Source organism: Plectrocnemia conspersa, unplaced genomic scaffold (genome assembly GCF_051122295.1).
Source record: "Plectrocnemia conspersa isolate PC_06_02 unplaced genomic scaffold, ASM5112229v1 ptg000011l, whole genome shotgun sequence".
Classification (NCBI taxonomy): domain Eukaryota; kingdom Metazoa; phylum Arthropoda; class Insecta; order Trichoptera; family Polycentropodidae; genus Plectrocnemia; species Plectrocnemia conspersa.
Window position 1 is genome coordinate 6,496,979 of NW_028277175.1, and position 23,625 is coordinate 6,520,603.

At 28.3% G+C, this 23,625-nt stretch overlaps 1 protein-coding gene across 1 annotated transcript in view; it reads right to left on the bottom strand.

The window, feature by feature from the left end:
• LOC148229258 (uncharacterized) overlaps window positions 1-23,625 on the bottom strand; it is a 309,266-nt gene that overhangs the window by 149,891 nt on the left and 135,750 nt on the right. Inside the window, exon 4 of the mRNA XM_088196483.1 lies at window positions 22,000-22,308. Within this exon, the coding sequence (XP_088052609.1) occupies window positions 22,000-22,015 (16 nt within the window). The 5' untranslated portion in view covers window positions 22,016-22,308. The remainder of the gene's footprint in view (window positions 1-21,999; window positions 22,309-23,625) is intronic.

Genomic DNA, 23,625 nt, shown 5'->3' on the forward strand with positions numbered 1-23,625 from the left:
ACTTATTAAAAATCTGTATCAATCAGCAGTAATAAGCATTGATGGAAGTCAAACCAAAAATAATTCAATACCGACAGGTGTTTTTCTCCTACACTTTTCAATTTAATTTAAAAAAACACTCCAGGGACTAAAGGAAAATATTTAAAAATATTTTTATGCAGATGACACGGAAATATTTGTTGAAGCCGTTGATGAACTTTAAAGATACTTAAATAGTATAAATATTTTTTTAAAGGGCTTATGAATAAACAACAATATTGAGAAACTTTCAAATGCAATTGAATATTCTGAAAATATTACAAGAAGACATAACATATATTTTTACTGCTAGATATATTCAAGACGATTCCACCCACTACTATAGAATCTGAAAAAATCTCCTAGCAACTGAACGGAAAATCAATCACCTTTGTTTTCCTAACTTTGCTATGAAAATTCATAATAAGGATAATATTAATTTAATGTATTTACATATGTATATTTTCTTCATAAATACTATTTTAATAATTTCAATCATATGCCAATATATTATAAGGCAAAAAAATATTTTTAATAGGAATACGCCCTATTTGATTGCAAAATATTTACATAATTTTTTACACGTTGGAATCCCGTGTAATCCTGGGATAGAAATTGATTTTATCTCGGGCTGCCTAGATAAACAAATGTGTCTAATAAGAGATAAAATAACCAAAAAACTATTTAAAACATCCCAAGAATCATATATGTCCAGTGCCTCTCATAACATTTTTATATTCCATATTTATTGTCAGTACACGTATTTCTCCTCGGGGTATCGTAGAGACCCCGGTCGTGATTGACGCCGTGCCGATGATGTAACGTAGTTTCCCTAGAGGTCCCCCAAGCAGATGTCCCCTATAAACGTTGAGGAAAATTGGCAGACTCAAGAGCGGCGAATTTTCTTCTTGTTTTCCGGTCGGTTATGTATGTGTGCATTTTCCATCGGACTCACTTTGCAATTCGCTCCCTCCAAGTCCCCGAAGTCGAGTCATGTGGACATATGTATTCTTAGGGGAAACGTTTAAATCGGGACGATGCGATGTGTAATCTGATTATTCTGCGTCGATTCATATGTATATTCATATGTAACTTACACAATTTAAGTAATAAAAGTAATTTTGTTACTTAAACTCGTAAAATATGTATTAGAGTAAGATAAAAATGAGCAGTACGTATCTGTTTTCATGAACGATAGATTGAGATAGCGGTAAAGGAGTTGCGCTATAATGTTAACAATTATACGGTACTCCTTTCTGAAATAAATTTACGACTGTTCATTATTGTAAAAAACGAATAATTTCAGCAGCAGTTTCTCAAGAAGGTTATTTTAAGCACACTGTTGCTAAAACTGAGATCAGAAAGTCTGTTAAATCATGAAGGTTTTGCTAACCCATTAAAAACAGGTTTGTATTAATAATGTATTTACTTTAGAAAACTTAATTCAATTGGAGACATTTCTAGCGTACGTCTTGATATATCGGACATTTCAATTTGTTCTCTGCAGTTGGCAGCATTTGCCGACAACTATGAAACAGTCTCATGGGGCAAAAGTTGCCATATCAGTGTCGACCAAGAAGCAAAGTTTACACGCGAACTCGGCCCACCACAAACTCAGCTCTGAATTGAGCGTAAAGCCATTTGCACTGCTAAAATTTAGTTGTGTACCACAAAAAAAATTAAAATTTATATATGACCACACAAAAGCCCTCGTTACGATTAGAAATGCTGGTCGACACATAATATGCACTGGCGGACTCTAAAGCTGATGGGTAGACTTATGACGCTTTTAATGCGTGAGAGGTTTTGCTTCTTACGCTCAGTGCGTCAATTTTATTAAGAGCTTTTAAAACTGCTTTATATTTTACGGTAGTCGATCACTTTTTATATTTAGTTATTGATATTTTTGTCTATTTCATATAATTAATTAGTGACTAATATATTACAGTTTTACTCAGATTAGAATGCCAAATATTTTTATCAAGAAACAGTTTATAAACTATAAATTTATCTGAATATGATAGTATCACGTACAAAAAATAGAGTATGAGATAAGTTCCTGTTATTAAGGCAAAAAGTATTTTTTTTTATTACATTGTGTTCTAAATCTAGAATATACATATATCATCAATATATGTGTTATGCAAACTCTTACCATACCATATATGTACATATGTAAGTTTTCTTTAGCCATATGTGTATTTTAAATTATGCTTGAAATATATTACATGCTACATGAAATTTAAAGTACCAATAAAAATCCTAGTGAAACTTAAAAAAAACGAGTACGAAAGCCAGTAGATCTTTGATACAACAATGGTTACGCTCGATTATACATTGTTAAAGTGGGTCATTGTGAGTTTTTTTTGTATATGCAATGTAAAGAAAAACCTCGCTGGTTTGAAAGCACTGTAATATAATTGTGCACATCTTTTTGACTTCAAGAGAGGAAAATGGAACAACGCTGTTTCTGCTTTGACTTTGTTTGCTACACAACAGATACATAATGAATTTAACAGCAAAAAAAGTTTATAATACACATAATCGTAGGCTTCTAACGCTAACTTTCTGCGCTAGAGAAAGTTTTAAAAAGTCGATTATGTGCGACCGCTCCGTGGAGTGAGACCTTAGACCTTAGAATTTTTATCAGACAAAGCTTTGAGTATGCTTCCTTTTATTCAAGGCTCGGGGTTTTCAACCGAGGCTTTAACGAACGCGATTTTTTACCCTGACCCGTCGCCGAGATACTAAAGCTTTTACGGCATGGATTAAGTTGATGAAAACGAAAAAAACGACCGATCCAAGATCCAATGATATGGTGTATTCTGGCCTCTTTGAAAAGTGATGAGAATATATCGACATTAGGTATACGCAAAATATAAGATTTTGATTTAAATGCTTATAATATTGACCTTCGAAAACTTTTAATATATTAAAAAATACGCTCTATGACTAGTCATATATATTATGTGTATGTGCACATAAAGCTCGAGCGAAGAGCTTACCCACAAAAGAAATATTATTTATTAATTTCACAAACAACGGACAGCTTCAGCGTGCATTTGACAAGACTCGAGCAGTAAGAACAGACTGAAAGCAATATGCATTTATATGTACATATATAAAATAAGCAATATAGAAATAAAATGTATTTAAATCATCTAAGCATTTGAAATTTGTAAAAGTATATCTATATATTATAGATAAATGGTAAAGTATATGCATAATATAAGAGTAACAGAATTTATCAATAAAATAGAGCAAATATATATAATTGAAGGAGACAATTAATGAATGCCACTTGCTAGTTATTATAAAACACTTTAGTAACATATTATATGTACATATATAATATCAAAGAAAATTTAATTTACGATGAAATTATATTATTTGTATTGTACAAAGGAAATTTAAGAAATAAATAATTGTCCAACATTTTTTATTATATATTATATAGTTACTTTAAAAACACCTGTACACAAAACAAGGATTAAAAAGAAAAACGCATAAAAAAGCGATTTTAACTGTTAATATTATTATGAGTCATATTGTATGTATATGCGATCATTATATAAGGTCAGGAGAAACATAGAACGAATAGTACAAGAAAAAAATTAAATTGCTCCCTTCGCAACTGTTGTACCTTAACCGTAATAGGTTCCAGCACTGCGAACAAAAGCCTGCGAGTAAAAAGAACTAGTCGCCCATTAAGGGCTAAGAGAAGAAGCAAAGATCCGGCGGAAAGAAATTCAATCGGGCTAGAGTAAGTATGAAGCGATAGTTCAGGCGGGACACATTAATTAAATTGAATTAAATCTCTTCTAATCCGGCGCGGTCGTGTTCGTAGCGCTCTCAATAGATAGATAGGGGTTGAAAACATTTTTTATTTTTCCGATCGACGGGGGATTAAATTGGCTTTATGTGAGAAAACAGGGTATGTGTGCGTACGTGTGTAATGGTGGTGTTGTTTTTAATCAGTGGCGATTGTTCGAAAGATTATGTTTATACACCTACATGTAATGTAGATGGCATTCTAGTAAATAACAGTAAATAAAAGTAAGTATCTAGAAAATAAAGGTAAGACACAAACATCACGAGATTAATTGGTTGAAAATCTTTAAAGCAAATTTTGATTTTCTTATATTAAAGTTAAGCAGAATAATGTTTCATTAGTATAGCTTACTGTGTTTAGTTCTAATAAGTTTAGATAGCGTGTCCATTTTTATTTTGTGATATCAATAGCATATAAAATAATAATAAACGAATTTAGCAAACATTTTTATAGAATGTTTTAATATTTAGGGACACAACAAAGCTACAGCCTTTTATGTATAAACATATTAAGTGTAGCAGATAGTCAACGATTTTATATTAGTATAGTTTGTAAATAAAACTTTCATGCCACATCATATTAAAAACATTTTTTTATCTAATATTAAAAGATCTGTAATATTTTTTTTATTAAAATTGACTCAAATATGCTAAAATTAAAAGGTTTCTATGTCATTAAGTAGTTTTCGCGAAAGCTGAACTGTAATAATTTTACTTCCCAGAAATTTATTGAGTGATAATTTGCTTTTAAATGTCAATAAACATATGTGGGGACCAGCCGGATAGATGAAAACCACTTGATGAAAATACGAATTGACCTTGAGAAATTACTTATCGCGAATACGTGTTAAAAGGGCAATAAACCGGTAATATAACTGCGTTAAAAACGCAATAAATTGAACATATAGACCACGGGCTTGGGATTCTGAAGCGTATTAAATTTCTTTTACATAAACGCTATTATTTGAAACCCGTTCCTAACTGCAAAGTGACATTTGTTGATTATAAATTACATTGTATATAATAATTTATATTCAATTATAAAAATATAACTGATTTTCCGACTAAAAAATTTATGAATGTAATGCATTAGGCTTACGCTTATCAAGTTGCAACGAAATATAAAAAATGAAACTGAAATGCATTCGTACGCGATAATCAGAGATTACAAAGGATTAGAATTACAATTGCATCAACAACGTTCGTTCAGGACCTATTTAATTGCTATTGTTTTGACTGCAATTTTATAATTATTATATGCATAGAGAAAAGCCAGATAATAGAAACTGTATCTATCTATACCAAGCGTATACAAGCGCATACATAGTACATAGTATTCAGCATACACTACATAACCAAGCGGAGCTACTCCGAGTTTCGACCGATACTTAGAAAACCGAGGAAGCACGCGCTTCTCAATTCACGTTTCATGTCCGAAATCCAAAGATCAACCCTATCTTTGGAAACGACTGACGCATACAAGACGCAGATCAGACTATAAACTATCATAAACCACTATAAATATAATAATAAACTCTCTATGTATTTACTTTCCTATTTCGACAGCTGTTATATGATTCGTACTTTAATAAGATTGTATTATATTTAAAAACAGAATTAGTCGCATGGAATATTGTGTATTTATACCATAAATATTTTATCTCTACAACAGCGAATTTACGTCAGATTTTCCTCTCTGTTGAAAATGATTTATTTTGTTCGAAATTTTATAGTTATTTTTACTAGCAAAATAAAATAAAATATGTAAAATTATCATTTTTGTCATCCAAATATGTTAAAATATTATTATATTTAAAAAACAATTAACTTAATAATCTATTATGTGTATTATAAATATATGTTTTTAGTATTATTTTAATAAATCATTTCCTTTTTGTTAAAATTATTTAATATTTAATTAAAATATTATTTTACACATTTCTAAAAATACTAAAATATGCTTAGGCAGAGATAATATTTTTTAAAAATTACATTGAGAAGTAGAAAATATTTAATAACTATATATACATAGATATGTATATGTATATACAATACATCTAATATGATAAGCATTTATAGTATTTTCTTTTACATAAACGCTTTGTAAAATGTATAATTTTACGATGTGCAATTTTGAAAATTTCCTAATCGATCCACTTTTTTCAGATGAAAAAAGTTTCCAGACCGTAAAGTTGAGCGAAAATAAAATCGAACGCTTCTCTAGAAAATTGCTTTCCACCTTTTTCCGCTTTTCTTTAGGTCTTTGCGAAAAGTCTCTCCCTTTTATATACTTTTTTAGTGAAAAGCCAATAAAATAACTATCGGTTTGTTAGCGATAGTTATTAGTATATATTATATTATATAAAAAAAACTTTAGATTACTAACTATAATTATATTCATACATTTTGTCTTAAAATTTAATTAACTAGACAAATAAACTCTAAAATTGCTAATTAAGATTTCAATTGTATTTATAATTCATTTCTATTCAATATCCAAGTCAATACAAAATCAAGCGCTATTGTTCTGCTTTACTTTGAATTGAACAATTGTACCATTTTCCGCTTTAGAAAAGCTTTAAAGAAAAACTGTGAGATGTCTCTTTTAGTCGATGTTTTGTAAATGGTATAAAGCGTGTCCCGGTTTTACATAGAAAAAAAGTATAAATAGAAAACGTAAGTCAAAGTGAAAAGATTCAGGTCACTTAGTTATTTCGACGCCTTTCATGCAAAAATTCCAAAATTAATGAGTTTCATAAAATATTTTTTAAATGAGATTTTTGCTATACATAAATTTTATTAAAATATTTTAATAATTATTAAGAATAAAATTTGTCTAAAAACCATTTTATCAAAACAATATTTTTATATTAAAAATAATTTTTTATTATTTAGCCAAGCTTACAACCATTTATTTTTACTATTGTGAAATTTATTTTTAACATTTCCAACAGATGTCTAGAGCAAAATAAAATAATATGTTTTGTAACAGAATTGAAATAACAAGTAATTTTATAAATCTTCAGGAGATGTCATTCTGCATATTTTTACGTTTAACTTCCAAGCTTTCACGAATACATTTAAAATAATAAATTATTTGTATTACCAAAGTTGGAGCGGTCCGTTCTTAAATTTCGCATTGTAATTTATATTTAATACGAGAAATTCACACTTCTCAAAGTTACGAAAACAAAATGTTATACATATTAATGAGAACAAGATGGATTTTAAATGTTTAATTTTCCGCAAGAATAAAAACTCATCGTACCAGCAAAGAAAACGTTTCGTCGGCATAATTGGAATATTCATCCAATCGTTTATGATACTTATATTATATAAGATTGTTAAATATGTAATTCAAAGTCGTAAATAATTAGATAATTTAACAACTATTGATTCATACAGCTATGTATGGGAGTTGAAAATTATGTTTCGAAAAAGCCGAAAAACGAAAATAGCATATCGATCTTTGAAGATTTGGCAAATTTGCCAAGCAGCGTCCATAGAATCGGTATAAAAAACAGACTACGCGATTTTACCATAGTGCTGCGCCATGTCCTCTGTAATTTAGTCAGAAAATTGCATTCGAACGCAAAATCGAATGGTTCCGTTCGAATTCTCCATTATTGTTCTGCCAGTTTCTCGTATTTCACAAATTGAAGTACAGAGCTTCTAATAAAAATAAATAAACGAACACTATCACAGAGGAGACATAAAATATACATATGTATTTAAAAAAATATAACCAATTTAATATATGAATATTATAATAAAATATAAAAAAAAAAATTTGAATATATCTCAATAAAATTCAGTAAAAAAAATTATAGGTTAAATAATATGTAAGAAAAGGTTGTATAATGAAATTATTCGAATAAATCATTCTCAGTAAACTAGTGAGAAAGTTGAATATCTTTTGATATTGAAAAATAAAACTATATCTCAACAAATTTAATTACACAATATTGAAAATATTGACCACCTGCGTTGTTAAATACAATAACATAACGACAAATTTTATCTAAATAAATAAAAATATATTCAACTTAAATATGAACAAATATTTTGCGTAATTTTAACAAATATTTTAATATTTCTAATATATATATAATATAATTTCTATGAACTTTTAATACGTAATATGTGTAAGCTAGTTCGATTTTAATTAATAGTCATGAGATAAACAAAATTATGTCATGATCGATCGGAATTATAATTATATAATTTTCACTAATTGTTTTCTCCCAGACATGATAAAAATTTTAAAAGATAATATTCGAACTCAAGTCTTTTAGGTCTCGAGTCAGCAACTTATACCAATCGTATATCGTGCTAGCATGTTGATTAATATATTTATTGTTCGGACTCAGATACTGATTTTATTAATGTTTCTTGTTTAAGAATAGCTACACTGGTTTTTTGGGTGGCTTCGTAAACGTCTTATGCTTACGTTTTCGAAAATCTAAGGCGACTTCTGCTTCTAGGTTTTTTTTACAGGCCCTATTTTATTTATTTAGCAAGGGTGGATGTATAAAAGACACTTTGTTTGAATGACACTTTTTAAAATTATTTCTTACGAATATATAATATTAAAGTAATTGATAAGTAATTCAGCTAACTTTAAAAGCATTTATAAATTCGCCTGCGTTTATTCTATGCGTTACACGCAGATTTTAATATTTTAGTATTATTAACATTAAATTATATTATATATGTTTGATTGTGTTTTCGACATTGACTTTAGGTTTAAAATTATGTATACATTGCATATTTTTATGTTCATATGCAATAAATAATGAATGAGCAAGATTTTTTAAATATTTGTAAAAAAAACTGTAGTAAGTAACCTACTATGTAATTGTGGAATTTACTGAGAAATGGATTCATATTATTTTCTCCTACTGAGATAATAACGTATAATTGATTTTTCAAGAATTTTCGAGATATTGTTTTGATCAGAACATGAAAAAAATATTTTCACAGATCCACGAATCAAATACTGAAATAATATTTACAAATTATGAAATGTTGCTCTTAGTGTCAATGGAATTGTAATATGTGGGATTTTCATATATGTATTAAAATGGTGAAAGAAAAGTGTAACGTAATGTAATAATTTTCACCTAAGAGTATAGTGGAGCCTATTTAAACGCAATAAATATATTTGATGCCATCTTTAATAGGAATTATTTATAAATGTTAATTAGGAATTTTAAATTCGTATTAAAAAAAATCAAAGAGGTTTATTATATAATATGATATGTTCTAATATGATTCAAAGCCATGACGTTATTTTTGACCAGTGATCTGAACTAACTAGGTACATATGAATATTGATATACATATTGGGGTATATCTGCGAGAGAACATTATGAATTCGTTCAAGCATAATCTGATCGTTCGAATCCATCTCACGTCGTTATGCAAATCTTTCGCGATTATCATAGAGAGACCAGAAAATATATAAACATAAAAATAAAATAAAAATGCAAACATTCACCTCGGGGGTCAAAAAAGCCCGATTCAATTTGCGTAACGGCGTTTCAGGTAATGAAAACACGGCGTCGTAAGTGTGCCGATTAGCATCACCGTTGCAGCGAAGATTACGGAACGTTAAACGAAAAACGAGCATTATTACCGTAGTGTAGTAGAGAGCACAAAGAGAAAGAGCTCTTATTAGAATACATAAAATTAAACTGGTTCATTGCGCCGCCGATCCTCGAAACTGTCGAGTTTTACAGTAGTGTATACGTTATACACGTATACACTACTGTAAAAGAGACAGAGACATTGGCTTTTGTTCAAGCATTCTGCTGGAGATGCACTTGTGGTATTATGGCGTCGGATGTGTGCTACTGCATTCTCATTGAAATTAATAGGGATTGAATTGCAATGCAATCGGTTTTAAGCTATTGTTTAATGGTAATATGAATATGCACATAATTATGAATTAGGCAGTGTGATTGTTTTTATCCCACCTAGGAGCTGATTCAATTTATTTATGTTGCAAAATTTTCCCTACTGGCTTTGTTTGATAAAAAACCAAATCTAGATTATCTTTTTTCAATGGTTGACTGCAGAAAAACAAATAAATGTACAAAGCTTTAGCTGGTATGAAAATGAGTATTTTTTAATTTTTGATATTTAAAGGTTAATATGCATTTTATTTTGAATTTTTGAAAAAATGTGTAGTATATATATTATTCTTAAATGCAATGACTTGCAATTTAAAAAAAAGTATTACTGGTATTATTTCACACCGGAAAGACATATGCCAAAAGGCTATTTTTTAAAATGTTAATAGATTAAAAAATATATATATAGTTAGCGCGCTTTTTCTATTAAATATCGGTCTAAGACCCGCAATGGCGGCAAGCCCTTTAGAGTGAAGTTTTAAAATATGTAAACACTTTTAACGCTAGAATCGTGCTGAAATTTGTGAATTTTGTAGGTCTACCAGTTGCGGCTACAAAATACCAACAATTTTTATATTATGTTATATTAATAATGACGTCAAGTAGTGCACTATATACAACGTCAGCAAATACCAAAAAAATATATCAACAAAAAGGGCATTGTGCATATCTACTAAATGAAAAAGTTTTCTGAAGAATGAGGCTTATGTTATTATAAATATATGCATTATTCAATCAAAATTCCTTAAAAACTTATTGTTGAATAAAATAAAGCTGACGAAACAAAATTGCTAACAAATCATGGGTGCATATATATCACATAGAAACAAAAGATCGTTTCAATGGAAGCGTTCTTAAGAGTCAAGATAAAAACACGCTAAGTTTAATTGAATATCAAAGTAGAAGAAAACTACAAATTCTTGTCACTAGATTATATGGTCAACTTTTACGCTGTTTGCACAATGCAAATAAAATATAGTGATTAGAATTGTAGATAAACAACTCTTGGGTTTACACCACGATAACAAACTACCAATTTATAAATTTTTAGTTCAAAATTACTTCATAGTGATACCACATATACAATTATTATCAAATATCATCTCCTACAAGTGGTTTTATGTCATAAGGATGACATTGAAATACTTGTTTTGCGACTATAGAGATAATTGAAAATAGCTGAGTGAGGTATAGCTCAAGATATATCAAATAGTAAATACACTTCACAAATGTTTTGCGGATTGAAAGAATCGTTGACATAAGTGTATTATATTTTATTTGAACTACTTTGAAGAGAACAATATCAATATTTAAGTATATTTCTATTTGGTAAGCTCGTGAACTTGTACGCAATAAAGGATATAAACATATTTATCATAATACGTTAACATAATAACATGTGTTGTGAAATTAAAATAATCTAGTAAAATTTAAATAAGATTATTAGTAACTTATCAGAATTATACTTGATATACAACCTTGATAATGTAATTAAACTGTATATATTTTATCGTTAATGGGCTATAAACATATTTAAGCTCATAAAATTGCCTTCATGTAATGGGATGGCTTTTTATTTTATTTATATAATAGCTTCTGAAACTCTCAATTTAATAATAACTATCAATAATTATTATTACATTTTTGATTAAATATTAAATTTTATACTATTTTTAAATGTTAGCTTTAATTCTTTGGCAATAATTAAATATGAACACAAAGCAATTGTGAGCTATATAATAAAAATCCCAAGAATTTAATAAGATTTTCTATGGTTTCGCATGTATCAATCAGATTTTTAACGCAAATAAAATGTTTTTTTTTTACTTTGTAAAACGATATACGAAAAACAATACGTTAAAAATAAATTCTATAATAAAATAATAATTAAAAATAGAGAAATTTATTTTATTAAAAATGATTGACATAAAAATTAAATTTGGCATATACGAATTTAATAAATAAGTTTTTTGAGAATTTTATGATGAAAGCACGAGTCACCATTGCGACATATTTTTGAAATAATATTTTATGCGAAATATTTTAATTAAGCATTAAAAATTATTTAAGAAATCTACTTATAATATTTACATAATAATTGGTCGTGTTTTATTTGCTGCTCAGTTTCGCCATAAAGTAAATCTCCAGTCTAAGTCAAAATCAATATTATCGTGCCATCGCGGTGAAAGGGCTCGATCATCAAACGTTTATATTACGACTTTTGCAAACAATATTACGAGTAAGAATCGAATAAAGCACATATAAACCAAATTTTGTCCAATAGGAGAGCGCAAAAAACAATTATCCCTTCTCAGAAGTCAAAAATTCACGTCAAAAGCAAGTAAATCGGGCCGTCGCCGTCGCAGTGAGCGATTTTATCACTGCGCTGACACGATTTTATTGCTTTTGACGTGAATTTTTGCCTTCTGAGAATTGATAATTGTTTTTGCGCTTTTCTATTGACCAAAATTCAGTTTGAATATACTTTGATCAGCCCTTTTATATTAAAAGTCTACAGTAATAGTGGTAAGGATAGTTATCATATTTTTAAAACATGGTTTAATATATACAGATAAACTATGGAGCCACATGTAAGATGAGATGTCTGTCTTTAATTATTCTCCCGCTTATTTTCCCCTGAGAGATGATTTGGCTTAGTTTGTATTTTGGATTTGACCTAATGAAAGTTCTAAAACTATAATTAGTTTTAGAACTTACGTTACGTTTGATTTTGCTTTGAACAGCAAATGGACGTTTCGCAACTTGAGATTCATAGACATTTTAGAACAACATATTAGCGCCTATCAGTTAAATTATATTTTCGAAAGTAGAAACATATATTTACTGGTGAAATTGTATTTGTACCTCACTAGTGAAAATATAGCTTCACCGAAAAATAAACACATTTACTATAATATTTATACATCGCATGTAATAAATAGGGATAAGTATGTAAATGTTTATATTACTACGTATGAAAAGGTTGAAATTATTTTATTTTACTAACACCTGTCAGATAAATTATCTACCGGTGAAAATGTATTCCAATATGATTTCACATAAATGACATATTTAAAAAATACTTTCTAGATAGATTCGACACTATTTTTTTAGATATTCATTGAGAGATAACCCGAGAATTTCTGGTTTGGAATTTGAGACATAATTTTAGATTTTCCAGATGGGGGGAGTCAATGGTGTTTTTTAAAATTTTAATTTCAATAAAATTCATACTATTTCATGATATGCATTTTTCTGACCAAATTCATAAAGGGACAAATGCCTCTCCTTGTATTAGGCTGCTTTCCCCCTTAAATGATATCCCTGTATTTATCACTAAGTTCAAAATTTTGTCTTTGGTAACTATGGCAGTCAATGAGATGAATTCTTGTTGGATATTTTTTAAAAGTAATGCGTTTTGTATGGATTTTTTATTGCCCGTTTTATAGTTAATTTATATTTTTGCTAGTAGAAATATAAATCTACTGGTAAAAATGTACTTGGACTTTATTAGTGAAAATATAACTTGTCGAAAAAATACACATTCACTCTAACATTTCTACATCGGATGTAAATAAATAAATATATTACTACATAAAGAAAAGTTAAAATCATATAATTTTACTAGCACCTGCTAGATAATATATATTTTCACAGGTAAACATATACATATCTACCGGTGAAAATGTATTTCGATATGATTATACATAAGCTACACATTTAAAAATATATTTGGAATAGATTCGAGCCTGTTTTATCTAGATTTTCTTATAGGAATATCCACAAGAAACTGAATGTATTAGTTATTTATTTTGCTGCATTAAATCCAGTTGTCAAATTACTGATAATACAATCCATAAAAATATAAAATTTATATAATTCAGCTAGTGCTGTTGTTGACTTTGTGTTATTCGATCTGAAAATTAGTGATCAAATACCTAAATTTACTGCTACTAATTTACATTCGTTGAATATTTTCTCCCACGTCTAATATTTTTTAAACGTTCAAAAAGCAATAAGGTTAACAAAATTTAACACAAACTGTGTCGCGTCAAAAAGCTACAATCTGTCCCTTTGAATAATAACGTTCATTGTGAAGGTACTACCTAGAAAGTGGGTGCTTTTGAAGGCAATGTTTCGCTCCTTTTATTTATTGTATGTATAAAAAGTGCTATAGGAAATTATACGAGAAATATATCAGTATATACATCTCAAACAATTGTAGTTTAGTTCAGATTCATTATTTGAGGTCGATTTATACTTTTTTATACATATATCCTTGCTATGATTTTTTCCAGAGTCAAGCCCTTCAAGGAGAACGGGCACTGAGAAATTTTACCCTCCTCCCTATCGGTAAGCCTGCGAATATGTACCTAACAAATCAACCGTAATTGATACTTCGATTTTATTTGAATAAACTATAAAACGTATTAGTATTAAATATACAGAACATTGCAACAATTTTTTTTATCATTATTTTAATTTTCCAGTAATACTACTATGTACAAATTACGACGAAGCACAAAAAAATGTTGCGCCAAAAGGAAATAAAATTTTGCTAACAATATTTTTGTTATATTATACATTATTCATTTTATTTTATTTATATGCATATATGTACTATGTATAGAATGTATTATTAACATTATTTAATAAGTCCATATTTTCCAAATATAGGCGATTTTAATAAAGAAAAAAATATTTTTGCTTGACTAATACTAAAAAATATCATTGCATATCCAATTTTAATAAGACTTCGTAGTCTTTAGTACATAATTCTGATTTTTGGTTTAAAAAAATGTTGTAACACGTGGCTCACTCTGTTCAGATTCAATACTAAAAAAATGGCCAGAAAATTAATCAGAGTCGTCGAAAAATGTTTTCACTCACCTTGATTGTGATTAATTACAAGGATTTGCATAATCCTTAATTGCCTGGGTGATCCAGCTGGGTAATTTGCTTTCGAGTGTATTATAAAATGTATATGCTGTGTTGTGTGTTTTAGGGCTTATTTCGCCGAAAAGGAATTGGGCTGATTAAAAATTAATTTTCAATTACCACGTATAATGTTTTAATGTAATAAATTATGAGGGAGTAAAGTGCGTTATTTGTTCAATCGCACAAATGCCACACACAGATTAATTTCCTTATAAATAACTAATTTTAAATTGATATATGATGAGCTTAGCTATCAGCAGTATATTTAACGAGTATACATTTAATAAAATTGATTACTGATAAAATATGTTGAATTACAATAATTTAATATGTATGTTATTGAGTTATATTGTATACGGTAGATCTACTTATTATATGTATGTACAATAATAATGTATAAAAAACCTATTATATAAATCTCTCAATGCGCTCATTGCCAATTTTTAAGATAGTCTGTTCATTAGAGACCGTTAACTCCGTCTAGCGGATTAATGGTAACTGTCAAAAAGTTGAAACATTTGCGGTAAAATTTTAAACTTTTCACGCACGAAAAGCTCAAAGTTAATTCATGATCCATTAAAGCAACTTTTATTACCTTATAGTAAAGTTGATTATATTTGATTCAACCAAATACGTCTTGCTTTTATATATATATATTTTTAATTTAATTTTGATTATTTTCTATGTATTATAGTATATTATAAAAATGTTGTACTCAATAATTTTTATACCGCCATAGATATTTGTTATATATTATATAAATAAAGGGTCTAATACGCTACTGATTACAATAAAAAAATATTTATATTATTTTACTCTAATTAAATAATCAAAATCCCTAACATCCTCCACACAAACTCGAAAACCCACATCAGAATAGTATAAAGCAATTTATACACAAAACAATATATTGCTCTTATGCATACGTGCCGATATTAATAACACCTCATTGCGTTAAAACGGGTGTCAATAAACGCGGAAATTCGTTCAGGAATTTTCGCGCCTCCACATAATATGTGGCTGCTTTCCGTGTACCTTTTGCGAAATTCCTAAAGGCTAAAATCTAATTAAACAAAGCCGATTCTATGGATATAGTTTCGCCGTGAACAATAGAGAAAGTGGGTTGTATGTTTATTATTAAAACGAACAAAGCAGGAGATCCCCGAATGCCCTGAAGCATCTCCGAAGCTTGGGTCTTGGAAACTTCGTTCACCCAAAACTAAATTTACACGTATCGATTGTTTCATAAACATCATATACGTCGGCAAGAACCGATTTAATGTTATCCAAATTCAATTTTCGGGTACGCCTTTTAAGGCTGAAAGTGAACCATCCATAGGGTACGAGAGAACCAATGTTTGATTTATCAATGAATTACTTAAACATAACTATTTCTTCAGTCATATTAAATAATATTTAGATAAATTGTAAAATTGCTTAAAATAAATTACACCGCTAAAATAATAATTATGTATTTTCATATTTTATAGAAAGTTTTCCACAATGTTATTACTAGTCAAATTTTGAAGCGTGCCAATTAAATATTAATTTTCATGCAAGCCTTTATCAAAGATTTTGCTTGCTTCAGAAACCGTTTTGACAGTTTAATTTCATAAAATATGAATTTAAAAATATTTTATGTTTTTATTTATATTAGATATATATATGTAATAATAAAATAAACATACAATTGCCTATTTTTTATACTTTAGATTAGTTTTCTATTATATAGCTAAACTTTTTATTTCACAAGTAAAATGCACGGTCTCTTACACAATCGATTTTACTCGATTTTGTTATTGAGTAGTTTGCCACATTGTGGCTCAGTCCTTTGCAACACAGACTGACCACATATTTTTTTATCTGTCCCTTGGTCTGTTCCATTGTGTTGCCGGTGACGGTTTTTATCCTTCACCGTCATTGGGATATATTTTTTTCATGTCAAATTATTTTACGATTTTTCATTCAATTCCAACTTAATTTTTAGTACCATATTGCGGGGTCCAAATATTTTTCTTAGGACAATTAGTTTAAAAACCGCCAACTTGATATTTTTGCTAGGGATATACCCCATATCTCGCATCCATATGTAGTGTCTGATATTAAAATATATTTATACACATCTAGCTTGGATATTTTCTCAAGTACTGCATAAAGCATGGTATTATTTATACCAGAAAGGAACCGCGTCTCTAATATATTCTATAATATTGCTAAGGGGGCTTAAGATTGATCCTACTTATATAAACATGTTCACTTATTCATATTTAAGCTATTCTTACTGTATCGCGTCCAACACCTATCACTCATTAGTGCTAATCATGTATTTAAAACATAAAAATAAGATAATAATAAATGTTGCATGGTATGAATTAACCCATTGCGATTTCGATGCATTGTTTGGACTTGAAAGCTCGGTAACTAGAGATATCAACGCTTCACATGTATATTTAAATTATTCTGGCGTAAATCAATCTGGAATGACGCTTTTTATTATAAATATTTACAAAATACGATTTTAAATCTCCCAAAAACGCCAATTAAAAAATGAATTATCTTATTAACCGGATTTTACGTTTAATTTTAAATATTGCGTTAGTTAAGGGTTATGTCAAAAAACATCTGATCACCTTCCTGTAATTTCTACATCTCTAAAATTTTCTTTGAATATAGCAATGCTGATTAGAAGAATTTCAAGAGTATTGTCCCCTATAATGGCTATATGTCAGAACTATACATGTATATTCCAATGAATAATAAAACCATTGATAATGATATTCATTATTTAAAATCTAAATAAGTTAACTGATCGATTATATTTGCGTTAAAATTAAGGACATTAAAAACTAAACGTGGTCGCATAGACTCAAATAGCAAATAATTTGTAACGCCAAAATACTAAATAAACTCGAAATATCATAGCTTACAGATGCTATCTAATTATTTTTCTATATCGTAGGAACTCATTTAAAATTGATATAAAGAATAACGATTTAATTTGCAAAGTTAGTTCAAAGAAAATTTTAAATGACATAAAAATGTGAATAATTAGTAAAATCCTATACATGCCAAATTAAATACCATAATAATTAAACACAATAATAAAATTTCTATTCATAATTAAAAAAACATATTTAACGCTTGCTTATATTTTGGGTATTTTCCAACTTAAAATCCCTATAAGGATCTAACAATTCCAAATAGCTATCGCCCCATCAGTTTATTACCATCATTCAGAAAAATATTTAAAAAGGCAAATATTTTTATGCAACTAAAATAATCTTTGAGGAATAGCTGACGCTTTTTCTGTATTGTACGAACTCATTAAGAATTTTGAACACTTTAAATCTGAAAATGATGTAAAAAGATTGATAAGAAAAATGAAAGCATCCACAGTAGATAAGGATTCAATTTGCAAAAAAAAACTCATGGGAAATTTTAAATGTGAATAATAAATTTAAAAATAAAAAAAATCCAAAAATTGACAAATAAAATAACATGTTGAATAAACAACTTCCTGAAATTTGCATTCATTAATTAATAAACATGCCAAAGCCTGCCTATATTTTGGATATTTCCTAACCATTTGAAAAACCGCAAAAATTAATCCGATATAAAACCTGAATGGGATCCTACAATTTAGCTTAGTTATCAGTTTATTAGCATCATTTAGTAAAATATTTAAAAAAATATTTATTATGCGTTAACAATCTTTGGGGAATAAAACTATTATTGAATAGTTTGCTTTTTACAAAGATCACTCTACATCACATAAGTTTATTATTATTACGGAGCATATATGCAGTAATTTTAATATGAAAAAGACTACAGGTGTTTTAATGTTATATGTATATAGAAAAAGACAAAAATAAATTTAGCCTAATATGTTTATATCACATTGAGTAAACGCCTTGCTGAAATTTGCATTTATTACTTAACAAACATCTTTAATCTTGCTTATATTATACCATTTTTTAACTGTTAAAATTCATTTGATAAAAAAAGCATAATAAAGATCTTACAAATCAGATTAATTGTCGTATTATTAGCTAATTGCCGTCTTTTAGTACTATATTAAAAAAAATCCTTATGTGTTTTACTAATCTTTGAGAATTAACGATTTGAGAAGTATCGCCGTTAGGGATTCCAATCCCGGGATCCCGAATCCCGGGATCCCGGGATCCCGAACGATTTTCAATACCCGATGAGTCCCGGGATTATAAAACATAATCCCGAATTTTTCGGATTGGTTGTTTTATTAAGCACAATCGAATTATTATTGACAACATCGTTATATTTCGTGTACAAACTTGCGCGAGTTGCACGTGTCATCTGTGAATCTTTAAGGCTGTGAATCTGAACGTGCTTTTTCAGCAGCAGGCTGCTTAGGAACCAAAATCAGATCAAGGCTAAATGATAAAACACTTGATGCTTTGATGTTACTTCGTGAGTTTTATTCAAAATAATGTTTTCAATTAATTGTGTCTATGAATGTACATAGTATGTACATACATTGTCAAAAGTTCATTTTGTTCTTCTCAAATAAATATATAAGACCTTCCCTTTTTTATTTTTATTATATTATTTTCTATTTTAAGTCCAAGACTAAAATTATACGTACTTTATACATTGTACGTTATAAAAAACAGATGTAAAAATATATTGTATTATTCATTTTAAATTATTTTTATCGATAAAATAACATGAAAATTATCCCGGGACTGGTCCCGGGATCCCGGGATCGACTAATTGCAATACCGAAATCCCGGGATCAAAATTTTGGCCCGGGATTGGAATCCCTAATCGCCGTACATGACGGTGGTCAATCTTTTACTGTTTTGAAGTACCTCAGATAGTTATATATTTATGTATATATGTATGTAACTGAAGAAATAATGAATAAAAAAATTATTATTGTATAACTTGTTTTTAAATTTGATTCAATGTAAACATTATTTCTACAGAAATAATACCAATACATCTAGGAGTGCAAAATCAATTACTATAACCAAAATATTTTATAAAAAATCCACAAAAAACAAATAATATATAATTAATTTGTTAAATAAATTACCCAAATAGAATACTAAAAAAGAGTTAAAATAAATAAATAAAACATACTAACACAATAATTAGTACAATCAATAAAACTTTGTGAATCACGGATTTTTTTTTATAATTTACTATAAATAAAACATAAAAATAGTAAATAAATGACAACAGACACAATAATGGAAAGAATACGTAAAACACACTCACTCCCATGTGTATACTTTGAAATTAACATATGTGTATAGATTAACTCACTACTCAAAGGGTTAATTATTAACGAACAGTTTTGTTTGCGTAAAATTCACTCGACAACACATCAACGTAATAGTTTAATGTAGTATATACGCGCTAATGTTATATATATAGAAAAAGCTTTTGCCACATAAACTTTACAAATACAAAACCCGTGACTATCTGTGACGCTTAATACAAACAAGACGCTATGTTGTTTCGCTAAATAATGAACACTCGATACCGCGTAAAATTCCAGATGAAGTTCCTTAGGGAAGTTTGATCAGGCCATTTCTCTTTATCTACTATGCAAACGATCGCAAAATTAAAATATACGCGTTTATCTATGTACGCTTACGTTACAGTTATTTTAAGTGCTTACGGTCTTTAAGTACTAAATTACAAAAATCTTTTGAAATCCTAAAAAAAAGTTTGCAAGGAAAATCAACCAAAATAAATCGGAGGCAACTGTATTTATGAAACGACAAATAAAAGACAAACTGTTCCACCGCCTCTTCAAATTAAAATTAAAATTGAGCTTTTAATATCTGGACTCCAAGCTTAAGATTAATAAATACACATAGGAACTTTGCTCTAAAGGGTTTTCTGATATCGCGACTATAAGACCAATATTAAATAGAAAAAGTGTGCTTTTCACAAAAAATTACAGATAATTAATTAGACCAATTTTAACATATGACTTTCCAGTGTAGAGTAACACCAGTGATACTAATGTTACTAAATTTCAAGTAATCTAAAATAAAACTTTAAAAAAATGTATAATAAGCTAAAAAACTTTATAATAGCTGTTAAATAATAACAATCAAGAAACAATGTCATTTTCATACAGAAAATAAATTCCGCGAAAATATTCACACTAACCTACTAATTTCATAAGTTCAAAAAGCCAAAAACCGTATTGCTCTAGAAGCTAAATAATATATATCAATGGTTTCAGATCTTTATTTAAACGTATTTAAATTAGGATTTAATCAATTTTATTTCTGTTCTTTTTTCTTTCACTTAAATTGTGAAGATCACAAAAAGTACCAGGTAAACCTTTTCACTGAAGAATCATATATTATTAAAAACACATTCCCACTTCTAAGTGAACTCAAGTTAAATTACTCGTCAATAAGGAAATAACTAATGAGTTGGCCAAATGTTCTCTGCGTAATTGGTATAATCCAATTTGCAGTATGCGGTCAATGCACCCTCATGCTCGAATACATAGCTTAATGCGATGAATAAACGTCTTCGACGACGATGCAAACTAAATTTTGGGAAAGCGCCCAAAGTTCAAACATTGCGGAGAACGTGTGTGCTCTACAAGCCGAACCGATACTACACACTGTTCAAACATTAAATTAGTAAAACACCACCAAAATTAATTATGGACAATTTAATTATTTCCATGAACTCTAAAGCTTTAAAATAAGTTATATAAATGAGTATATAAAGTTATTTATATAAATGCAAACTGGCGGATCGCCTTTTACTATCTTTTAAATAGGTAATCAAATCAAGTCCTAAAAATACACCCGCATAATATTTTATTTACTTTCGCAACCAACGAGCGAAGAAAGATCGTAATTTTTTACAACACCAATTCCTTGCAACTTTTAGCCGAGTTTTTGCTCAAACCCAGAATCATTAATGAGTTTTGGGGCCTACGCTTCCGTGGTTTTTTGAGCATAATGAAGATAGCCAACAAGAGATTAGACGACCTTCAAAATAACGATTTTTCACGTCCAAATTTAGACAAATTTTAACCCTGGAGCATAATAAACTCTCAATTGATTTGAATAATATAGAAAATAAATTCTAAATTTATGATAAATTTCCATTGAAACATTAATAAAATTGTTGTTATTATTAACTAAATCAAAGTGTGAAATAATTCTTAATAACAACACAATCTATTACATTTTTACACTCTGGGGAAATTTAAGACCCTGACCTAATTATGCCTAAAATATTTTCTTAGATATAAAGTTAATAAAAATAGACTCACCCTTCATCCCCTCCATTCTGAGTTTCGTATAGTAATCCAATATGGCGGCTGTTAATCCTCACAAAATGGCGGCTCTGCGATTACGCACAATGTAGAACGTCTAGTCGTTCTCGTCATGAGCTTTTAAAAATAAATTCGTTTAGAGTGTTATTTCGTTTATAACGCATCTTGAACATTTAGATCACATTTTTTAACACACAAAAACATCACTACATTATTTTAATTTTTTATATATTATATATAAAATGGACACTTTTTCAATTTATATGATATATATTTTTCACTTATGACGACACTCTTCGATGATATCTGAAACAATTAAAATAAGATATTAGTAATGTTGTAGTATGGACAAATCTGTACGTGTAAACAATATTATATTATTCTTTCAAACGAAACCTTTGAGTGCATTAATATTATTGTTTTTCTTAGAAGGAAGCTTTGTATGATATATTTAAAAGGAGCGGAAACCATCTTACACTTTATCTGGTGTTATTGAAACTATTCTTCGTTATATAACACTACTATAAAAATTGTTCTGAATAAGAAAAAAGTATAACAATAAGTTAAACACTATTAAATATTATACAAATAATAATGGCTAAATAAATTGACAAAGAATATTTTGACTACAATTTATATACAGTAAGATTTATTTGAAGGTCTGTTTCTGCGGCTCATGTATTCTGCAGCTTCTCTATTTGTTAGTACATAAATATAATTGTTATACAAAATCGAGAAATACAGATTTATACACATAATTATAAAAAAAACTATAAAACCTATCGAAACTATTTATTTTAACTTTAATAAAAGTACATCAACTGCTATAAATTTTATTTGCTATGCTCTAAAAACATTACCATAATATGTTATAATAAACGTGTTTTATATTGAAATGAATTAAACCAATATACAACCTTAAATATATTTTATGGCACAAAAAACATAAAAATCAAAAAGTCAAGCGCACATTACTAACGTTTTAGGACAATAGCAATGATACTTTTTAGGTATTGAAAATCAAAAAATTAACTTTACGGTCTCGGGGCCCATCGACTAACATCAAAATTTGAAGATTTCATTACAAAGAGTATTTTATAACTGTTTATATAGTAATTAGTGTAAACTTATAATCTTTACACGTATTATGTATATATTTTTATAGTTAAAATCTACTTACTTAATTTGCAATCCGAATATTTAATATTATTCACTTAAATCGAACAACGCACATGAAAAAAAATGAACATTATTATCTTGTTTATATTTAAATACTGATTTTTCATTGGTCGACAGTCAGAGCCTCTAATTAAAAACAAAGGAATTAAATAAGAAAATTCAATTTTTATTTCAAATAAATATAATTAAACATGTATTTCATTTGTTTACGTGTATTTTTATAAACCGCTCATACAGAACGATGCGATTTAAAGAATAAAAAACTTAACGTAGACGTAACGAAAGCGGGTTAAAACAATTGTAAATAAAGAATAGTTAAAAAACGGACTTATATATAATATATATTTGATATTTGGATATTCGAATAATCAGCTTGGAGTGTATAGTGAGTACTTAAAAATAAAATTTATTTTACAATTATTTTTTGAGATTTTTCACGAATGT